At 35.6% G+C, this 14,206-nt stretch overlaps 1 protein-coding gene across 6 annotated transcripts in view; it reads right to left on the bottom strand.

The window, feature by feature from the left end:
- PHKB (phosphorylase kinase regulatory subunit beta) overlaps window positions 1-14,206 on the bottom strand; it is an 89,054-nt gene that overhangs the window by 42,865 nt on the left and 31,983 nt on the right. For all 6 annotated transcript variants that reach the window (XM_080410814.1, XM_080410813.1, XM_080410816.1 and 3 more), the window contains 5 exons: window positions 10,371-10,466; window positions 8,496-8,693; window positions 7,696-7,753; window positions 4,005-4,082; window positions 1,983-2,141 (listed from right to left, as the gene is read on the bottom strand). In XM_080410814.1, the coding sequence (XP_080266940.1) occupies window positions 1,983-2,141; window positions 4,005-4,082; window positions 7,696-7,753; window positions 8,496-8,693; window positions 10,371-10,466 (589 nt within the window). The remainder of the gene's footprint in view (window positions 1-1,982; window positions 2,142-4,004; window positions 4,083-7,695; window positions 7,754-8,495; window positions 8,694-10,370; window positions 10,467-14,206) is intronic.

The raw sequence follows: 14,206 nt of genomic DNA, 5'->3' as shown, positions 1-14,206 counted from the left end.
CAGTTGCATAGGCATCTGGTGATCTGCAACAGCGGCAGGCAAGACACCTACCTCCACTGCCTCCGCTGCTTAGAGCCTTTATAAGCAGCATCAAAATTGTGACTTCTCCGCTTCTGTTTGCCCCTCTGTGGGAGGCAGCGAGATGTATAAGAACTGACTCAGTTTCATGTTGCTGCACTTAGAAAAATTTGGACTGCAACAGGCAGACAGCAGGCCCACAGACAGAAGAATAATCTGAAAAGGTTATGTTGTATGCTCGCCTACACAACAGAAACAAGGAGGGTGAGCAAATACAAATTAATTGCTACCCTCGAGGCAACACAACAATTTCTGGAATGGATGATGACATGGGAAACTAGTCCCTTCCCAGAAATCAAACTGTTTGGAGTCAGGTCTCCACTTAATTAGCAGCCACCAGCAAGCAAAGTGACACACACAAAAACTTTCACCAAGGAGAAAACTGTTACTCAGGGTAGGTTTTCATCCAGAAAGGAGCAAAGTTAAATGCACCGACTATAAATTAGCATGAATAAATGGAGTTCCTGATACAACAATCACCGGTGGTAAGATTTAGCTTTGTGTAAAAATTTCCAGACCCTATTTGCAAAGACTATGAGAGAAAAGGAAAAAAAGTATTTTGAAAAAAGGAAGGGAGGAATGAGAAGTAATGCATACAGTGCAGAGAAAATTTAAAACAATAAAGGGAACAGTCACAAATGACAACATTTCAAAAAGACATTTAGCATAATTATTAACAAAAAAAGCATGTAAGCGGTCAGCAAAAGAAAGAATTGGAACAAAAAAATGTTAGGTTACTCACACCACATTTAGCAAACAATAAATAATTTATTTAACCAACATTCTGCAGGTGTAGAAATACACAAATATTAATACAAGATGAATACTAGCAGAATTACTGCAGTATTCCTCCACACACTATTGAGGATTACTTGGCTAATACTAAGAGATTAAATTAATTGTCTTTTCATTAAAAGTGAGATTGCCTGCATTTACTTTACAGTGTTGGCTAAAAAAGGAATTATGGAAGGAATACAGTGAAACCAAACAGGCGGAGCAGCAGACGGACTCTGTTCCTCCATACCTAAAGATATATCCACTGTTCTTGCCAAGGCCTGAATTTTTAAATTCCCCTTCAGTGTTTCTCATTTTACTGCCACCAGCCTGTTTCCCTTTACAGTGTTCACCAAAAAGAAGTTTTTAGAACTCAGTCTATTGATTACCAGGTAAATGCTGAGCATGTTAAAAATGAAGTAATATATCTTCCTCCTAAAAGGAAGCGTAATAAATAAATAAATAAATAAATAAATAACTGTGAAGACTTTCCTGACTTAACTTTTTGCATGAGCCTTTGAATCATCTCAAGTGAGACCAAGAGCTCATTTGTGACTGAAATGCACCGTAACGGCCTTCGATGGCCAGACTGTGACACACGCTTCCCAATGCTCACCTAGTCTCTTCTGTTTTAAAGAGCAGACGTTACAGACTGAAGAACACATTTTTATCTGAGACTGCAACTATTCAAAGTTTAAACTTGTCTTGCTTCAAGCAGTAAATCAATTGAATTAAATGCTATAGAATGCTTACAAACAGCTGCAGCTGACACAGTTAATCCAGAAAGTATCATGTTAATATATTTTGTCATGAAGAACAAATTAAGAGGGAAAGGCAAGAAAAAAAAAAAAGCAAGAGAAGCCTATGATGTTTACAAGATTTTCAGTATTCTATGAAATATTCCAGTAAGCTTCGTAGTATGCTACACGCAGCAGAAAGTTTTAACATAAAGAATAAAAAGCAATTTTTGCCTGTCACATATGTACTGAAGCAGAGAACACACGTGCCACCCATAGCCCATTCAAAACTCAAGCCAATGTGTTTTGTTCAGATTCAAGAACAACGTTAACAAGAAAACATCCTTCACTTCAGACAAGTAAAAACCTGGTAGAATTTCCTCAGCCTCTTACCCAGGAGTTGTGCAATGACGTAAACTGCCTGTCCCCACAAGAAAAACTTTCCATCGCATCCACTGTTACTGGGAAACCGTTTCTGACTGCCAGGGTTCTTCTTTTCCAGTTCAACAAAACCAGCGGGCACATAGTAATACTTGGGTACGACAGGATACCCTATGGAGTTTTAAAATAAGTACAGTAAATAAATACATTTCACTTCCCTTATTATTTGATTGTAGTCCCATAATAAAGCTGAAGCGGATTCAAAACAGGGGAAGTTACACCCTAGCAATAATGTGATTGAACAGAAATGCTGTTGTCACTCATTGCTGCCTCAAAGCCACAATCAGTACAAGAAACCCAGGGCAATATTAAATTACTTTATTTGTCACCAAACATTTCCACAGAATTTCTTCCCAGAACACACACTTTGCCTGTGCAGTGCCTTACTGTGCAAAAAAGAAAAAAATTACTATTTTTCACCTAAAGCAAAATACAGCCCAGATAGCAAACCATAACCAACAGAAATGAAAGCTGCATCAGAGTGAAACACTTGGGGTGGTTTTCCCTGTACTTAATACCAGCTCAGCATCAGCCAACTTTTTAAAACACCTTGGCCAAAAGTAATCAAACATTTATTTAAACAAAAATTATAGTTTTGCAAGTATGAAAAAAAAATTTAAGCCAGCATTTTCATTTTGAAACATCATGAAACAAAATGGAATAACTTCTTCATTGGAAGATAGCATATCTCATATCTAGATTTCTGCCACAGGTATTACTGATCACTGTAGATTAATATCCTTTATTTCAACACTTTTTAAGTGGACAAGAGTCAAGAATTTAGAAACATAATTAAAAAAGACTGACCTAATTATATGCAATACAAAAGCAGATTAATATGCTCTCTACAAAATTAAATTTCACCTTAATTTGGATTAAAAAACAGGTGATAAACAGAATACAGTTACACTGTCTGACTACTTGCTTAGACAAAAAAAAATATATTACTGGCAGGAAGCTCAGAAAAACTGAAAAGTTATTAAGAGATAGAACCTTCAAACGGGTGAGGTATCCAAACACATCCAGGAATTTTAAGATTAGATAATAATGATGGCATTCACCAAGAGGAACCACAAGATTAATTCAGTGTTCATGGAACTTCACATAATCATTAATAACCAGAAAAAAGCAAGGATCAGCAAGGTCAGAAAATCTGCTACATAATGAAAATTTGGTAAGGAAATGTTTCTGTTTCTTAACAGAAACTAGTTCAACAAATATTCTAATTTTAATGAACAAAGTCTAAAATATTCAGCACCTACTTGTGTAACTGTAGCACAGATGTCAAGAACAGGTGACTAAAGATGCCATTTTAAAATTGGATTGTCAGTATATTGAAGCTTGTTATGATCTCAGGCCATTTTTTTCCCCTCCCACTCAACCTTTTGGTCTTTTTATTTTAACTGAATTTTGGATGGATGTGCCTGTAGGCCACCAACAGCCTTGTCTGCAGTTCCACCAGAATTCCGGAGTGCACAATTTAAGTAAGAGAGTGTTTATATTAGAATTAGCATGTTGCCACTTGCACTGCTCTAAGCTAGAAACAATTTCATACGCATATACCAAATTCTTTTTAAAATCCTGTGAAGTGACAATGAATGACACAAGTAATTCTCAGCTGTATCCAGGTGGAACATTGTTTGTAGTTAATATTGTCCTGCAAAGTGAAAGTGAATTTTGTAAATAACAAAGCACAGGCGAAGGAGGGGAGGACTGACTGCGTACAGTGTAAGTTTGTGTCAGTAGCATTTTTCCAGATAACATTACTTTTATTATCACACTATTTATGATGCAATGTATCTACGTGGAAGAGCTAATTTTAGTATTTTAGATTTTGCCTTCAGGAGACATAGTGATATTATTACCTCTCCTTTGCTCTGACTGCAATGTCCATTAATAGAAACGTCAGTATTTTAACAATTTCAGATCAATAAAAAGCTACAGTGTTTCAGAAGAATGAGTATCAGATTATACCTTCAGAGGTATGTTGAAGCAAAGGATCCAGAAGGTCCTGATATTCCTTTACTTGTGCAGGATTTCCTCTAAAAACTCCTAAAAACAACCAAACAACAATTGACTTAACAGAAGAAAAAACTTTTCTGTGAGCTTAGTGTTCATAAAAGAAGAAAAAAAATAATCTACTGTTTATTTTTCAATGACGTAGCGCCTACACACTATATAGTTCATGAAAAGTAAGAGACTAAACTGTAGATCCTCACTTGCTGCTACAGGTAAATCTCACAGGGATCATGAATCAGCCACTCGCTTAAACTGGAATCGATGGAGGGTTACGTGGGACAGTAAAGCTGCGAACTCACAAAGGCTCAGGAACTGGGCACAGACAACCAGCCCAGCTAGCTGTAAATAACTTCCTTAATCACAGCAGAATGAAGCAGCACAGCTTGTGCGCCAGTGCGGAGACAGACTGGTCCTGAATTGCTAGGAGAGAGTTGCAAACTGATCTAGAAGTGTGTTGGCTAGAAATCCTAATAAATCAATACAAAAGGAATTTCAAGTAGTAAATTGAACAATTCCCCTCTGAAGATTTTTAGATCGAGTGTTTAAATCTGTAAGTTACGTAGGTATTTATATTCATATTACAGATGTGCAGAATTGCTGACACACCTTGAGATACTAAACAGAGCAGTCAACTCTTTATGGTGCTGCTTTTGGGAAGAAACTGGTAAGTCTGGGAATACCAGTACCTTAAATGTTCTTCTAGTAGAACTTGGTCATCTCAAAATGAATCTGATGAATATTAAGATGACCAATGTTCAGTTCATCAAAAGTTCTTAGGTGAAAATGCATATCAAAAACACCAAGAGCCTTCCTGTTCACCAAGGAACTTGACAAGTCATATTGATGTTTTAAAATAGAACATTTTTTAACATTTAAAGGTGAACAATTAGATGAAAACTTTTCATTGTACATTTTTCATTCATTTCTTTCCATAGTTTTCAGTTATCATATTCTTCCATATTGTTAAAAAGAGCTGTAATGTTTCCCTCCTTCCCTATCCTAGAAAATTACCATAATCCTCCACATTCAACCAGAAATGCAAAAAAGCTTTCAAAAATGCTATTCAAACATGTCATCCAAAAAAAGAGCCATATTGATTCGTTTAGTTCAATCCTTTCCTACAGCTGCAGATGCCTATCTACTACCCAGAGAGTCCCAAACAATTTCATTTTGAGAAAAATCCCAACAGGAAAATTAGTAGTGAAGCAGCCTTTTTGTGTTCTTAAAAAGGGTGAATTCTGAAAGGCAAAAGACAAAAGAAAACCACAAACTTATCCACTGAGAACAAATATACCACAACAGCTTCAGTACAAGGAGTTTAGATATGTTTTTTGTTAAATATGTTTGTGTGTGTAAGGTATGTATTTATGTATATGTAGATTATTTATGTGTATGACATGTTTAGGTATGGTTGGTTTTAAGTTTAGATATGGCTTTTGTTATTTTTTGAGACTTTATATAAGTGTATCAATACATATATTTTAAAAAGTCACAAAATTTTATCTTTCATGTTATTTTAAGAATATCCAACGAGTTATCCTACTGAAAAGCCAGAGTGCAGTAGGAAGCTGGAGCGTGACTGCTGTGTGGATATTTCTCTTTCCATGACTCTTCTGTACTCTACCCAAACCCAAAGCTTGACAAGTGTTGTAACATTTTCAAATATTCCCACGTATATACACAGGAAACAAAATCACTTGCCAAGAGAAACAACTGCACTGAAAGTTTGCACACAAAAAAAAGCGTGTTTAAGTAACACTAAACTATTTCAAAACATTTGAGCACAGCCCTGACACAAGAGAAATATGATACTCTGACTCCTTGTAATTTAGTTTTATTGGCAGATGCTGTAGAGGACAAAAAGATGCATTTATGTGATAATACAATTCCTTTTAGAAATTATCTAGTGAAGATAACAGTTGGGTAATAATGACCATCACCCATGAGGGATAAAACAGTGTTCTTGATACTACTAGTAAATGCGTAGCTAATTCAGTAGTATCTACTTGCAGAACTGTTATAACTCTCCGTATCTTACAATCCTAAAAAGCTGTCATTGACAAATCAGAAAAGTTGATCAGCTAATTAAGTTTGCCTTATAAAAGAAAACATAAGTAAATGTATAGTTACTTGAGTATGTTCTACTGATCTTTGAAAGAGAAAATGACAAAAGAATTTTGCCGATGTGAACAACATCAGAGGAGTACGGACTATCACTTACAGGACTCCTTTTATTTAACGCAGCACTGTCCCACTGTTACGCAGGTAACGACACCCAGCTAGCAGGAGTCGCCCAGACACTCGGTAGCTTGATACACTTTGCGGAAAAGGCTTTCCTTTGTACTCGGCAAGTGTGCGGGATGGGTAAAGAGGCTTTCAGCTGGAGCGCTATCCCCCACGCAGCAGCTTGAGGGCTTTTTCAGCGTTTTCATTATAAAGAACTTCAACTGTAATCCACTCCACCTATTTAGTTGTATTTTTGCAGTTTAAGTCGCTCTGTATACGTTTCAAATTTTGCATTAAGGAAGCGTAAGGATTTGGAGATGTGCACACAAAATCTACCGAGAGAACTGGTCTATTTGATGAAATTGTGGTACAGGAAAGAAAATAATGACAGTATGTGCAAAATATGTATTTTTTACTTTTTCTTTGTAATACAAAAAGAGTATCGTTCTGCTGACTTCAGTTAAAGATGATTACCTTTCTTCTTCACAAAACTGCAAGTGGGCAGCATTAAATGTCAGTGCCTTTTGCCTCAGTTTTAGGCATCACTCTTTGAAAAACGTCAAGCATTCTTCCAGAAAAATCAGGTGTGAAACCTTATTACATCTTCAAACAAAATATTTTAATCTGTGGGTGGCCACAGAGGAGCCCAGGCAGATGGCAGATTTCTGTGCCTCTCACCATCTTTATTTGAAAACTACTCCACACACTAAAGGGAAAAAAAACCCCAAAAAACAGATGGCCAGGTTTTCATCCATTTACAGCTCTTTTTGAGGGTTGTAACCCTTACTCATTTTCTTATTCAGACTTCTGCTGTATGTGAATTTTAGCTTCCATCCTGAAATCAACCCACTAACTTTTTTGGTATGCTTCCTGCCTTCAAGAAAAGGTCTAGGTAGTGAGGGTTTTTTTTGTTGTTGGGGTTTTTTGTTTGTTTTTCTTTAAATCAGACTAACTGGCTATGTGGAAAAATGAGGTCAGGAAGCACAGGCATTTCAAAGAGATAGCAGATCTTTTCTTGTTCATTTTTTTCTCTCCTGAATTCTGTTTCAATTACCACAGAATATCCAACTTGAAAAGACCCGCTGCCAACATTCAGTTTGTCAATGTGTTCCCTCTTCTTTTTCTCTCATGTGCTGCTGCGAAGTTCTGATATACTGTGCAGGGACAATGCCACAGATTTAAGCTTGTAAAAAACCTGTATCAAGTTATATTCTAAAAAGAGTTCACATTAAAAATGCTGAAATAATGGAGGTTGAGTGCTTGGGATTTTTAACCCATGAGACACACCTCTAGGTATGATATTTAGTCTCACTGCATTATGGTTTATTTTGGCAGGTCAGGAAAAAAATTTCTGGGTCTTTCTTCTAAGGGTTCATCTCTCTAATGCCTTCAAAGAACAGGAACGTAGAGCTGTACTTACCATCAATTATCATGAAAATAAAAAACAGAGGGAATTCACACTCAATGCCATCAAAAAGCTGAAAAGAAGAAAAATCAATCAGATATATCGATTTGGTTTAAGGACATGTATGCAAATATCCTGTTGAATAATTTCAAAGCAACAAAAGACAAACATGAATGTAAGAACATTTTAGTGCATCAGCTTTTCATTTAGATTACAGGTTCTTAATCCTATGGGCACTTTAACTGTGCCTTCACGTATGCTGTGGCTTATTCTCAAGCAGAATATTTATATAATCCATGTTTTATTTTCCACAGAGAAACTACTAGGGAGAAAAAAAAATAAATTTTCATTTAGATAACCTTTACTGATAAATACTGTGGTCAAAAGCAAAACTATTTTCTATACGCTCAGACTGTAGTCAGCTGTGAAATTAAATAGAATGATAAATAACTTCCTTATTTGTTATGTGAAATCAACTGTACCCTAAAATGTAAATGCAAGCACATTCATTACAAAACGAATCAACGACTAACTTGCTGACTTAGCAATCTCTCAAAACTGCACATGCCAAATTACAAAATGCATCTCGTCACTTGAAGCAATTAGGAATCACTGTGCAATTCAAATTGCAAATACTGAGGGGTTTTCAGGTTCTGTTTTATTTTGTTTTCCTGGGTGGGATTTTGGTTTGGGGTTTTGTGGGTTGGGGTTTTTGGTTTGTTTGTGTGTTTTGGCCGTTTGTTTGTTTTTCAAGTACTGCCTAAACATCTAAGAGAACCAAACTTTGTCCTTATCTAGGCTAGGTATTCCTTTACCTTAATTTCTGCTGGTTTATAATAACGTCGTGTTTTGTCCTCCAGGGCCGTTCCATACCCATCTCTCAGAAATCTTTTAAACCCGTATTTTCCTTTCAATTTTCTAATAATTTTATCTAGTGTTTGACTGAACAAAACCTCATCATCCAAAGCAAATGCAGGGTAACTAAGACAGGGCAAAAGAGCTGCATCGGTATTCTGTAGAAGGAGAGGAGAAATAGCACATCACAAACTTAATTAGATCTCTGACAACTATTTGACGCACAAAACCTGTTCAACTTACTAAGTGAAATATACATTTGGAACATTATCTTACCTTTTATCAAAATCATAGTCCTAATATATTAAAAAAGTGTGTAAGATAAGGCTTCTAAAGATGTTTAAGTATAAACTACAAACAAAATATTTGGATATACAATTTAAAAGAGAACTCATTTGACTCTGAATCTGACCCACTTTACAGTTGATAATCTGCAGGGATAAGTGAATACCTTCTAGAACTTTGTGTCTTAGAAACAAAAAATATCCTCCAGGTTATTCCTGGAGCAAACACAAACATTTGGGTATCCTATGCTCAAAAAGAATCACATTTTATAAAGGTGCAACGCTGAGAAGTAACTATGATTAAAAAAATCATTTCTCAAAAGCTTTTTCAGCAATATTCTTCAGGTGCTGTAACAAACAATCCTATGGGATTTACAATTAAGGTGATAAGGAATAATTTAAGGCAAAAAATTTAAGTAGCATTTGTCAAGAACCATGTGCAACATCATGAATTAAAAGCACAAGAAAAATTACTAATTAGTGCATCACCACTACAAGTTAAGCTTACAGAAACACAAAAAAATAGTTTTACATTGTAATTCTTGTCACACAGTTTTGTTATTACTTTCTGCTGATACATTTAAGATATCCGACCATTTTAAGTACCCTATTTTTGCCAATATAATTGATGTGCACCCATAATAGGAAAAAAAAGCCCCCACAAAGATTTCTTCTAGAGCATAAGTAACTTAGGAAACCAGCTTCTGCTGGAATATTTCAAGTCTTCAGCAAATAACAAACTCAAAGAGTTCTACAAGACCGTTAGGCTACAAAAAAGTAGCTGACAGTGCCTTTTATTTTAATTATCCAGTATTACAACTCTGCTATAATTCTTCTATACAATGAGTAAACTATTAATGTCGAAGATTAATAGTCTGTTTCATGAACAAAAATGCTATTATATCCCTGAATGAACTAAAAAGCAGAACTCAGTTATCACACATTTTAAATTACTGATTTTCAAAAACCAAATTTACTTTTGATGCTAGTACTGAAGTAGATATTTTTTAAATTAACTTATACTTATGTCACTTAGAATTACTCACTGATAAATAACTCATTTGCAACAGTAGCTTATAATAACAAAAAATCCTCCATATTCAGCAATTTATGATAAGCCAACCTTAAAAGCTTCTTTTGTAGACAAAAGAATGAATTAAAGCTAAAACAAACGTTTTCAAAAATGCAAGCACTGACTGCATAGTGGAAACTAGGACAAAAGAAAAACAATCAACAAGTCTGCAAACCCTGCCTAACTTACGACTGCGGTTCATTACTATTTTAAATTTTTATTTTGAACTTGTTTAGGAAGCTACTAACAGGCTACCATTTTAGCTTAAATATTCATAAAATAAAGAATGCCATCATAATCCCGTGTCAGAGAAACAACTGTATCACAGTGACATTTAAGAACCAAAAATTGAACATTTTCCCAGGAAATTCCCATCTTCATTAAACAGAACATAACGGCCATCATAGAACTAAGAATTATGTTCATACCCATTTATTTTCTCCACACTCTGTTGAGGTGAATTTAACTTAATTACTTACATGAGACCTTGACTCTCGGGGTAGCAAAGAACAGAGAGTCTGTCTGTTACGGTTATGGGCGTCAAAATCCACAAATATAACAGACCAAGAGCAGCCCTGTGAACAGAACATTGTATTTATTTAAGGGGAAGGGAAGAAGGGTTCACATATCCTGGTAAAACTAACTGGTTCTTTGTTTTATTCTGGTTACGCTGTAATGGTCTGGCAGCTGGGAATTTTGATCAGAAAATGTAACACAACATCAAGCTGAAAATATTTTGAATTTTCAAATGTACTTAAATATAGCCAAAATTAGGTGGGTTTATATACTACTGATTATGTAGTTTACAATTCATCCAAGCTAGGAACGCTTCCATTAATTTCTGAGGAATGACAACTGTATTATGGACGAACAAAAAAGCAGGTGTCCCTCCCTGTGCCTTCAGGGGATGTTCCAAATAGTGACGCAAAATGTTTTATTACAAGTCAGTTCGAACACAACTCAGTGGATATTCACCGGAGGTACTGCTTTGGAAAAGGACTTGCATAGCAAATAAAAATGACCTGCTTCTCAGCTACTCTGTGTTATCCACACCTGCTCCTTAGCAAAACACATTTCCTGGTAAAACTGTAATTTTACACTGTACCTCTCTGTCAGCTTTTTGATACTTCCTAACACACCCAGAAAAATTCCCATAGCTGCAATACTGTTTAAACAGAATCAACAGCATTTAAAAGTATTATCAGTAGGCAATTTCTAAGAAACTCAATGCAGCTTGTTAATTAATGAATGGATATCTTCATATATGTTGTAATTGGTAATGAATCTCAGTATCATTGTCCCATTGGAAGACACATTCAACAGTGAACTCATTCCGTTACTGTCATAAATACCACAGCACAAGTTTTCATAAATTCACCAAATTTCTCCTAAAAAGCAGTTAGTTTCTTCGGTATGCTGTTCTCTTAGGAAGACTGTTCCAGAACGTATCCTCCCTAATGGTTAAGAACTTGAATTTCCAACTGAATTTGTACATAACCATCCTTCCTTTTGTGCCAGGACCAGCATGCATTCATTTGCCCTTCCAAACAACTGAGGGTTTTCCTTACCCTTTAGCTGCCCTCTAATTATATATACATAGCTATCGCACAAATGCTAAGCTTTTGCTTTCCTCGTGAAAAACAATCTCTTTTCTTAATCATTCTAGCAAGATATACTGAACAGTGCAGAGATAAGAATGTTCACAAATAATCACATTTGCTTTGATGATTTGTTATTCTACTTTCTTCTTAATCCAGATTCTGATTATTAACAAATTTCTAAAGTCATCTACAAACTCTGAACACAATTTGTCTACATGTGTGAATGTACAGTTTCAAAATCTGTGCAGACTAATCTGCATTTCATAAAACCGCAAGCATCTTGTTTTACAAATGAACTAATTTTCACTTCTCTAAAGATTGTGAAGGTCTCTAGTAAGGACACCTTACAAAGGCTTGATTATTTTTTATTTTTTTTTTAACATTTATTTTTTTCCAAGCTAATATAGGACATGCATCTCATAGACGAACAATTGCTTATACTGTTACTAGGTCAGACTTGAAATGGTGTTCCATCCTGTCTCTAGCAATTCCATTTTAGCGCATACATGCATGCACCGTGCGCTTAATTCATTAGCTCATTAACTCTCATTGTCAGTAAACGCACATCCTCTTATGTAGGGGTTTTTTTTCCGATATTATTTTTTTCTAAAAGATATTGTAGCTAAAATGGAATTCTCACATAAACAATACAAATTCTAAGCTATTTGTACTCTGCAATACTCTGAAACAAGATGTTTGGGTTAACCATACCAAGCCCACAGAAAGATGAAATAAGTTACAATTGTTTAAATAGTGATGATTCTAATGTGATTAAGTAAAAGCATAAACCAAAATGCAATCAGCTCACACTGCATCCTTGAATGGAGGCGGGGGGCGGGGGGGGGGGGGGGGGAGGAAAAAAAAAAAAAAAGAAAGAAAGAAAAAAAAAGCCAGGCCCACTTTTACTGTTCTTCCATACAAAATTCAACAGAACTTAAGACAATAAAATGATTTTGGGATCTGGCTACAATCAATGCACAGTTAAGGATTATAATGGAATTCTTATGCAAGTGTCATACATATTAACTACTTCATATAACTATTGTTTCAGAGATATACAATATATTGGGAATAACTTTAAGAAATCTAGCATAGGCTATAAAGCAAAGTAATGAGAAACTAAATAGCTTATGCTATATTAAAAATTCTCATCTTCTCGTGTAAATAAATCTTTTACTGAGGGAACATTAGCATTACAGCTTGACTGCATTTTTATGCCTATAACTAACTGCCACTTTTTATGAAATACTTCTGGTATGATGGAGATGAAAATGAACTGCATTTAAAAACCATGAATTAACTCGTTTTTACATTAAAGGACGTAAAATTCAGATTAAACAAAAAGCCAACCGTTTTTCAGTTCGTAATTGTTCCTTATTTTATCCGGCACCTAGAAAGCATAGCAAAGGATGCATTAAAAATATTTGAACATCAATTAAGCAATGCTTTGCTATAGAATTAGTAGTATGATTTCTTAGAGAAATGTGTTCTCTTTTAATGCTTTCTAGAATTCGGGCAGGGAGGGAAGGAACAGTTGTAACGTGAGTATCAATATTAAGTGACCTTTATTTTGCCTTCTCTGGGTGCATCCACAAACACCCAAGACGACTGCCCCATCATGATCTACTCAAAGACAGGTAACACACATGCCTGAGAGCACAGCCACAACATTACATATTTATATTTATTAGGCTCTTCCAGCATCCACAGTGTGAGTGGAAAAATCTGCATGGCAAGGCTGAGCAGTCTGTCGTCCCCCGCAATGATTTATGCAGGTTGCACTGGTGTCGTTGCAGGTGCAAACAAGTTTCTCCTGAGGGGCTCAGCAGGATTTCTCAAAGCTATTGGAACACAGCTGGAGCCAAGCACAAAGGCAAACTCTGCTGCAGACTGAAGGTCAAAATCGTTTCTGTTTATGCTAAATGTATTGGAAATAAACTCTCAAAGCATTTAAACTGGTTTTGCTTCAGCAATTTATTCATCCATTTCAGAACGTAGTAAAAAATCATTAAGAAAAACCACAAGGAAACCCGTATCCCATTTACTGGTGCTTGAGACAGTTCAAAAGGTAAAGATTGTAGATAAATGTTTTTACATGGGCACTGTCAGGATCTCATGTCTGATCATTAAGATCCTTAGTAACTCCTAGTTCTTAATGTATCACACCAGCTTTTAAAATGTACATAAAGTAAACCAAAACTAGACCAAATGGCTAAGCCTTTTTGCAACAGTGTGTTTGTGTATGCATAAAAAGCACTTTCATACTTCTCCACTCATAGCCGAAGAGCCATCAGCGTTTCCTGAGGAGTGGATTCTAAACAGAACAAATCTATTGTACTACAGTACTAGTACAAATATACAGATTAAAATAATAATTAAAAAAAGATATCACAAAAAAAACCCACCCAAAACCCCACCACAAGTAGATACCCACAAAAATGGTAACGGATGCCGAAGTCTACCAGGTCAGAGATCCCAGTTTAGGAGGCTCTCCTGGTTTTTGCCACAAGACAAAGGAGGGTCTAATACTAGTAAGCGTATAGCTTTCCCTCAGCAATTAAGATTGGTTCATAGATAGTAAGCAACTGACATTGATGCACAATTTAAAACAAACTGTAACATATTTTTCATCCCAGGCATCCAAATAGCTCTAAGAAGTTTTAATTCAACAGTTGCTTTTATATGAAGAAGCTGTAAGGAAGAACTTTTTATCC

The sequence above is a fragment of the Falco punctatus genome, assembly GCF_963210335.1.
Source record: "Falco punctatus genome assembly, chromosome: 14".
NCBI lineage: Eukaryota > Metazoa > Chordata > Aves > Falconiformes > Falconidae > Falco > Falco punctatus.
The sequence above is the reverse complement of the archived record's forward strand: the minus strand, read 5'-3'. Positions and strand labels throughout refer to the sequence as shown.